The 9,032-nt window shown below is 41.7% G+C and overlaps 1 protein-coding gene across 2 annotated transcripts; it reads left to right on the plus strand.

The window, feature by feature from the left end:
* Nucleotides 1-1,546: 1,546 nt before the first annotated feature.
* Nucleotides 1,547-8,979, plus strand: psmc3 (proteasome 26S subunit, ATPase 3). 2 transcript variants are annotated; one of them, XM_038990838.1, is made up of 12 exons: nt 1,547-1,643; nt 2,147-2,227; nt 2,417-2,542; nt 2,742-2,846; nt 4,141-4,203; nt 4,327-4,464; nt 4,562-4,705; nt 4,847-4,995; nt 5,129-5,225; nt 8,163-8,308; nt 8,416-8,497; nt 8,683-8,979. In XM_038990838.1, the coding sequence occupies exons 1-12, from the start codon at nt 1,602-1,604 to the stop codon at nt 8,791-8,793; spliced, it is 1,284 nt and encodes a 427-aa protein (XP_038846766.1). In that variant the 5' UTR covers nt 1,547-1,601; the 3' UTR covers nt 8,794-8,979. The 2 variants fall into 2 exon arrangements, with proteins under 2 accessions (XP_038846766.1, XP_038846771.1); XM_038990843.1 differs by having other exon boundaries at nt 1,580-1,637.
* Nucleotides 8,980-9,032: the final 53 nt, after the last annotated feature.

Here is a 9,032-nt window from a genome sequence, read left to right on the forward strand (position 1 = left end):
GACCTAAGAGATGTTACAGCAGAGGCATTACAATCAAATAAATTAAAATAAAATGTTATTTGTCACAGGCTTTGTAAACAACAGGTGTAGATTAACAGTGAAATGCTTACTTACTGATCCTTTTCCAACAATGCAGAGTTAAAAATAGGAGGAATAAATAACATTATCGAGTAGGCGTAAAAATAATATGTCTATAAACAGGGAGAAAGAGTACAGAGTTGATGTGCAGTAATACAAGGTAATTGAGGTAGCGATGTACATATGGCATGGGTAAAGTGACTAGGCAACAGGATAGATAATTGACAGTAGCAGCAGCGTACTGTATGTGTGTGTGTGTGTGTGTGTGTGTGTGTGTGTGTGTGTGTGTGTGTGTGTGTGTGTGTGTGTGTGTGTGTGTGTGTGTGTGTGTGTGTGTGTGTGTGTGTGTAGTGTCAGTATGCATGTGTGCGTGTGTTAAGTGTTTGTGAACGTATATGCAGTGTGTGTGTGTGTTGGGGTGTCAGTCTAAGTACAGGTATGTGGAGTGTGTGGGTAGAGTCTAGTGTGCACATAGAGTCAGTGCAGGAGAGTTGGTGCAAGAAAAGTGTATGTGTGAGTTGGGTTTCAGTGTAAGTATGTGTTAGTGTGCAAGTCAGTGCAAAAAAGGGACAATGCAGTGATGTACTGGGCTTTACTCACCACCCTCTGCGGCGCCTAGTGGTCGAGTGCCTTGTAGTTGCCATACCAAACGGTGATGCAACCAGTCAAGATGCTTTCAATGGTGCAGCTGTAGACTTTTTTTAAGGATCTGAAGGCCCATGTCAAATCTTTTCAGCCTCTTGAGGGGGAAGAGGCACAGTCATGCCTACTTCACAACTGTGTGAGTGTGTGAACCATGTTAATTCCTTAGTGATGTGGACACAGAGGAACTTGAAGCTCTCAACCCGCTACACTACAGCCCCATCGATTTGGATGGGGGTGTGCTGGATGGGGACTATGGTGTTGAATGTTGAGCTGTAGCCAATGAACAGCATACTTAAATAGTTATTCCTTTTGTCCAGGTGGGTGAGGGAGGTGTACAGTGCAATAGAGATTGCGACATCTGTGGATCTATTGGGGCGGTATGCAAATTGTAGTGGATCCAGGGCTCACATCAACACCATCATCCCAGACAGGATGATGGTGTTGATGTGAGCCATGACCAGGCTTTCAAAGTATTTCATGGCTATAGATGTTAGTGCTCTGGGGTAATAGTCATTTAGGCAGGTTAACTTGGCGTTCTTGGACACGGGGACTCTGAGTAGGCGTCCTGATAGTCAGTCTGGCCCAGCAGCCTTGCAAATGTTAACCTGAATCCTGTCGACAAATGTTTCGTCCTCTCAGGCCCTTAAGCCTGTGTAGGGCTGTGATTTGAACTATGACTATAGGAGTGGGATGCTTTTTTACATTTATTTCATTGTTGTATTGTATCTGATGTGTTTTGTCCCCCTTTCCTGCAATGGAAAACGTTTATCTCAGTCACTACCCGTGCAGTAGGTGGCGGCAATACACCTCATCGGTTGTAGTTTGCCGGTTAACCTCAAAGAAGAAGTAGAAGCGACAAGACGAAGACAAGCGGAAAGATGGCGTCGTTGAATGACAGATCAGTTTGGGATGAGGTGGAGGTTTGTTCCTTGAATTAACAGATTTTAATGTGTTCATCAATTTAATTTGATTACAACATCTATTATTTGAATATGATCGTAATTATGAAGTTAACATGTATCCAATAAACGAAAGAGCTTATCCTGATGTCAGCTAGCATAGCTACAAGCTAACGTTAGCTAGCCTGTTAAATTGATGGGACAGTGACACAGGAAATTTGCAAATTTTCTTAACGTTAGCTTGGTCACATAAAACAAATGTTTTTCTTAGTATTTAGCCTGTTAACAGTTATCAACTTTCTGGTCACTTAACGTTGTTAGCTAGCAACTAACGTTACACACACTGAGATTCGTAAACATATCTGCAAGTTGTTAGCTAACGTTAGCCTGGCTATTTTGCTTGTCCTATTAGCCGCCAGCTAGTTAGCTTATAGCTAGGAGTCATGATTACTGTATTTCGTTAACGGTAGTAGCTAAATAGCTACGTTGTATCATAACATTACAATTTTGTTTGTCAACAATAGGATGGGATCGGCGAAGAAGTCCTCAAAATGTCCACCGAAGAGATCGTTCAGCGGACACGTCTTCTGGACAGTGAAATAAAGGTAGATAGCTAACTAGTCATTTTAGCTGCTATTGGTGTATCAGATGGCCCTCACTATTCTTACTTTTTTTCAACTTCTTATCTGTTATGTCTCCACCATATACTTGACCCTTCCAATTTTTAAATGATATGAAAATTATGAATAAGTTGTGCCTAGGTCTATACATTCAATTGGACTCTCATGTTGTAGATCATGAAGAGTGAGGTATTGAGGGTAACCCATGAGCTGCAGGCCATGAAGGACAAAATCAAAGAAAACACAGAGAAGATCAAAGTGAACAAGACCCTGCCGTACCTGGTCTCCAATGTCATCGAGGTAGGATCATGAAGAAATATGTACACTTTCGTATCAGTGCCACATTGTTTTATTGTATTGAACAGTTTAGTATCAAAAGCGCAATTCTTGTGAAGCTCACTTTTGTGATGGGTGTTGAGCTAATTGTCTGTTTATGACCATACAACAGTGTCTGGATCATCACAGGTTAGGTTTGAGATGTCTTAAAACTGTCTTACAGCTTCTGGATGTGGACCCAAATGACCAGGAGGAGGATGGAGCAAACATTGATTTAGATTCCCAGAGGAAGGGCAAATGTGCTGTCATCAAAACATCTACAAGACAGGTAAGTAACAACTAGGAATATGTCCAATCCAGTGTTTTCTGCAGCAGTCATTTAGCTGTGGCGCTGCGCACCAACAAAATCATTGCCACCACGCCAACAAAATATGGAACATTAAAAGATATTTATTCCAAGGAGCACTTTGAAGATGCTGGAACAGTCCACATTTACTTTTCCTCTGCAAACAAACAAGTAATGAATAGAAATGTCTGACAACCCCATAATAGAATAGTTTATCCATTTACCTAGTCGGCTTGTTTTGTGTTCTATGCGAGATTAATAATCCTTTTGAGGTGCGTTCAAATTACGAGTGCCATAGGGAGGGAATTCCTAAAATTGAATATAGGCTGTGAAAATAGGCTATTTATTTAGTAGGCTAATAAAACTTTTACCAGCCACAACGGTTTATACTTTATATGGCCTGCGTATGGTATAATGAACTAATGCCTGAATTAATGTAATAATGAACGGAATTATCTAAAACCAATAGGCCTACCTGCTTACAGGCTGTGTATCCATCTACTGTGTTGTCCTTCCAAACTTGGGATTTCACTCGTGCAGCACCGTTTCCACCATATTTTTGTATCACGTGGAGAGAGGGAACGTTTTAGCACCACACAAATAAGGGACAGTTCCCGGCTCCACACTCTCAATGCATGCGTGGCTGGTAGCCTTATGTCTGGCTCGCCGCTCACAGAATGGAATTCGCAACACAACAAACTCCTGGGTTTTTAAAATGTGTATTATCTTGATTTAAAATGTTTCCGACCATCATGTAATTGTTCTGAACTGTGAGCCGACCCACGGGGTTGAAAGAATGTGGGTATTTGACCTGATGCTTGACTCTACTAATGATTAGCCCAATAGGGTAAATGCAGATAGGAAACCCCGTTCTTCAGCCTATTTATTTATAGCCACTATGCTGCATCAGTTGGGCTACAGGTGATAATATGTAAAAAATAATTGTAATTTTACCAATATGTTATTTTCGTCATTCCTGGAGGTTTAAATTATATTTTAGATGGTATCAGCATAATTCTCTTTTCATTCCTTTTGGAATAAAATTTATTTTTTTAAAGTCACCAGAACAAAATAAAAGAAATCAGCCCCTCCATGACATTTTCCCCACACTGCTACCAATTTTCCCAGAGAAAACACTGGTCTGATCTCCTCCCAAGTTCAACTGCATTTTGATCAGTACTTTTCCTGTGTCATTCTTAGTAAATGAAAACAGTTATTAATAGGAGTTATTCAGCAGTTGTAGTTGACAGCGGTTGCTCCTTTTGTGCTCTTGCAGACATACTTCCTCCCGGTCATTGGCTTGGTGGATGCAGAGAAACTGAAGCCGGGAGACCTCGTGGTAAACCCCTTATATGTTCACTTGAGTGTCCTTGAATAGCATCTCCCTCTGCTCAACAAGCTATGGATTTATTTTTTGTTTGTGCTTGTGTCACTTTTTCTCTTTCCCTGTGGTGATGACCAGGGGGTAAACAAGGACTCATACTTGATCCTGGAAACCCTGCCCACGGAGTATGACTCCAGAGTCAAAGCCATGGAGGTGGACGAGCGCCCCACTGAGCAGTACAGTGACATTGGTGGATTAGACAAACAGATCCAGGAGGTCCGATATTATCATTTGTATCTTATCTCTTTAGACACTCGAATGTGAATGTAATTGCAGTTTTAACAACATGTGATGCTATTCTTTTGACTTTCAGCTGGTGGAAGCAATCGTTCTGCCCATGAACCACAAGGAGAAGTTTGAGAACCTGGGTATTCAGCCACCTAAGGGGGTTTTGATGTATGGCCCCCCAGGCACAGGGAAAACCCTACTGGCTAGGGCCTGTGCTGCCCAGACCAAGGTAAAACAAAACATTGACCTTATGGCTTGCATTTTGGCAAGGGATTATTTGTTTGTACAGGATTGTCAACTCCTTTTCTGCTTTAGGTAAAATTGTGTAGACAGGCAGAATTTGATTTATTTATCTTTCATCCTACTACAGGCCACATTTCTCAAGCTGGCTGGCCCACAGCTGGTCCAGATGTTCATTGGTGATGGTGCCAAGCTGGTCCGAGACGCCTTTGCCCTGGCCAAGGAGAAGGCCCCCTCTATCATCTTCATAGATGAGCTGGACGCCATTGGAACCAAACGGTGAGTGGTGCAGTTAAACTGTATGAGTCCTACACACTGTAAACCAGCTACCAACAAGAGAAGTTTCACAGTTGCTTTCATAGCTGTTTTAATAGCATCGACACAAGCCTCTGATCCCTTTTGATTCCTCCAGGTTTGACAGTGAGAAAGCAGGTGACAGGGAGGTTCAGAGAACTATGCTTGAGCTCCTCAACCAGCTGGATGGGTTCCAGCCCAACATGCAAGTTAAGGTATTACTCAGTTCTTTACATTTTTTTCTTAATCAGCTGTACTTGAGGTACCCGAGAGACCTGGTACCTAAGGAGAACTGTCTGTTTCACTATGCTATGAGGAGGCACTATATTGTTTGCCCGGCTGACGTGACTCAGAGCGCAGGGAGAGCTGTGACGTACTGGTCTGGATAGGAGACCGTTGTAAATGCGTTATCGATTGGTTCTCTTCGCTGAATTTGTGCAGTGCGAACACTCCAAAGGAACTCAGACCCCTCGAGCCCCCGAAGTGAACCGAACTGAGACCATCTCGAGAGGTTCAGTTTGCTTGAATTCCGCGGTTCGGGTTCCTTTTTTTTTAGGGCAATGTGAACACAAAGCACCATTTCCCGTGACATAACCCCACACATTGGTGCCACAAAAGAGAGATGATGTGCAGGTTTGTGGGAAAAAAGTTTGCTGTTTTTGGATATTGATTAGCGATTATCATGGATGCACAGACATTACAAAATATGTTTTATACTGACACGATGTTCAGATTATTTGTTTGCAATATGTTCTCTTTAGACTAGAGGTCTTCACAGGTCCAACAGACCCGAAATTCTAACAGACCCGAAACCCAGAGGGTTCTAAATTCTGACTTTTGTCTCGGGTCGGATCCGATATGATTGCTACAGGTCTTGGGTATGTGTAATTAAAATTGATTTACCAACTGGACCCGATTGGACCTGTCCTCTGTTAATTTATTGTTTGTGTGATGAGAACTGCGTGAGCTTGTTATGTCAACTAATTGCAACTCAATAAAACATATAGCTTATGTCCAGCTGAAACTGGTTCCAGCTGCTCACCTCACAGGCTCCTGCTACTGAGGAGAGAGTGTTATAGGAGCCTTGGACTAGGCTACTTTTGATTGTGAAGATGGGAGTTCTCTTTCATTGAAGTAAAATGAAAGTTAGAGGAAAAAGAGTACAGTGAAAAGAAGCTGACAAGTTTTAATATTGTAGTGGACAAAGATGAGAAGAATGTTGGCGGGGCCAAATGGACTGTGTGCGACTCACTATTCAAGTTTGATACAATTTTATAACTCATTTATTTATTATAAATTGTTTAGTCATTAATAATTATTATATGCTTGTTGTAAAAGAAATAGCATTAGCCTATTGCTGTCGTTTGGTAAGCCAACATTAGGTATTGCCTTTGTCGATAATAGCTGCAATATAGGCCGAGCCCGTTAAACTTTTTTTCTTTTAAGCCATTTTCATTAGCCAAATTAAATTCCAGCTGTAATGTTTGCCATAATATAATTACCGGTAGGCCTACTATGCTTTTCACACTAAAAGCATGAAAAGGATCAACCAAAGAGGGCAAAATGTAATTTAATGCCGCAATATAATAACTTGTTCGTGGTTTCCCTATAAACAATGACTTGACTTTTATTACCCTAATAAAGCTAAGCAACTTTTTGCGATGGTATGGTTATTATTAGGCTTAGCTACTGCAGGCCTATAAAGGCAGTGCGCACTGGCACTCCAACAGTTGAGGTGATAATGTTTTATGCCTACCAGAGTTACTCCTTTAATCTAACAATATATGCTTATCGTCATTTAGAATATTCGGATCGAGAATTAGCCTCCTCCTGTACACCCATATCTATTTAGCAGTAGTAGCCTATCTGACTAGGGTAAAGAAGTCGGTGTCGGGAACATGGCACCGGCATAGTTCTATCTTTCTCTAGGGCTAGGCCTAAGCTTGGCTCCCTTAATTCATTAATTAATTTATATATATATAATTATCATACAGTGGACGCCTATGCCTATATGCATGCAATGTCCTAATGCATTTGGCGCTCAAATCTCCAACAGCTAAACCGTGAGGTAGACAATTATTGTTTTAGGAAAAAATAGTTTTTAATATGCGTAACATTGAAACACAATGAATAGTTTTATAGCCATTTGTTATTGGATGTTTATAAGGACACCTAACTGGATGATTTGGCCAATACCACTTGTTTATTGATGGCGCTGGCAGCGACCAGTTGGAGGTTTCTTTCTCTTTCTACTCTCGGATCTGAACGGTCTCTCAGATCCAAACCAGCACTGGTCTGTTTGCCATGGTCCTTTTCGGAATGGGTCAGACTGTACTCGGGTCCATTCGGAACAGGTCTCCGTTTAAAAATACATTTTTAATGCATATCGGGTCGGGTGGGAAAGCCACAGATCCATTTCGGAACGGTTCCAGTTTTTTGTACCCGTGAAGACCTACTTTCATAAGCTGTTTATTCGATTAGTGAGAAGACGACCACATTTGGTCCCAACATAGGGTACAAAGTCAATGCTAGTTAATAAAGGGGCGGTAGCCTACATTGGGTGTACAATTTTCAATTACAGCGTTATTTAATCTGCAGTTTATATTCTGTTACCAATAATATTGACATGTTAATATAATATTATAATCTGATTATAATTCTCTTCTAGCTTCCAAAATGTGAGTAGGTATATCTAGCTGTACGATAAAGTTCTGATGGAATGACTGGTCCTGCACTTTGTAAAAACCTAGAGTGCGACCACAAAATAGATGAAGTGAACTGGCAAAAGAGTTGAGTCCTCATTCAAAGGCAAGGGCAGTGTGAATACAAAGTTTATTTTTCTTTTACCACAGAGTTAATTTTAAAGAGGACTGAGATCGGTTACTTTAAACACCCTCAAATGTTTTATTTTTCCTCTGGGTTTGAAAATCCAACAGTTGTAATGGAAGAGTGTAGCGATCAGGGGCTGTGTTTGAGTGAGAAAGGCACGGAGGAGAAATGATTGGTAAAAGCACAGCCCCCTTCATTATCGACGTATCGTGCCGACAACATCAACTCTTTCCAGACTGAGGTCAGGAGGACTTCGAGTTAGGTGTTAGCCAGACTACTATATTGTACGCTGACGCCTTGACGTTCTGATCCTCTTCTGCCAGGTTATCGCTGCCACTAACAGGGTGGATATCCTAGATCCCGCACTGCTGCGTTCTGGACGTCTGGACCGTAAGATTGAGTTCCCAATGCCCAATGAGGAAGCACGAGCCCGCATCATGCAGATTCACTCACGCAAGATGAACGTCAGGTTCGGACCAATCCACTATGCTTCATCATTAAATATACTCTTTAGCTCACTGGTTCCTCAGAAGTGTTTGTCATGTATTATTCAGTATCTGATTGGTGTTCCCACAGCCCCGATGTCAACTACGAGGAGCTGGCCAGGTGCACTGATGATTTCAATGGTGCCCAGTGCAAAGCAGTGTGTGTGGAGGCGGTGAGTCATACTAAACATGCACAAATTTGTGAAAGAACAAACCAGCCCAATAACTAAATTAGTTATTTCCTTTCCCCTGGTGAAACTGTTGACTTAATTTGCCCATTTTCTTAAAGAAAAGCTATAGTGACCTAGATGCATTTAGGAACGACAAGAACATGGATTTAACTTTCTTTCTCTTCCAGGGTATGATCGCCCTTCGCAGGGGGGCAACTGAGCTCAATCATGAGGACTACATGGAAGGCATCTTAGAAGTACAGGCCAAGAAGAAGGCCAACCTGCAGTACTACGCCTAAGGCCCTGGAGCTTCAGGGGAAGGGTGTGTGTGCGATACTCTCCAGTTGTGTCAAACATGAACCAATCTCTGTACTGTTAGTGTGCAACATTGTCACTTCTCTCTCTTTGGTGCGAGACATGTTTTGGCTTGTTTATGTTCCATGAAAGAATAAAGGCTTTACATTTGCCCTTCGGCTGGATGGAAATAACTATCTCTGCATTATATTTCAGATGTTCCCATTTGGAGAAATCAAAAGCT

The sequence above is a fragment of the Salvelinus namaycush genome, chromosome 1 (assembly GCF_016432855.1).
Source record: "Salvelinus namaycush isolate Seneca chromosome 1, SaNama_1.0, whole genome shotgun sequence".
NCBI classification, from domain to species: domain Eukaryota; kingdom Metazoa; phylum Chordata; class Actinopteri; order Salmoniformes; family Salmonidae; genus Salvelinus; species Salvelinus namaycush.

Excerpts from the sequence above, each read along its gene's own strand:
- psmc3 (XM_038990838.1), top strand. The coding sequence starts at position 1,602 with ATGGCGTCGTTGAATGACAGATCAGTTTGGGATGAGGTGGAG. Across the intron at positions 4,465-4,561 it reads TAGACAAACAGATCCAGGAG|CTGGTGGAAGCAATCGTTCT; the intron begins GTCCGATATTAT and ends TTTGACTTTCAG. Across the intron at positions 8,309-8,415 it reads TCACGCAAGATGAACGTCAG|CCCCGATGTCAACTACGAGG; the intron begins GTTCGGACCAAT and ends GTGTTCCCACAG.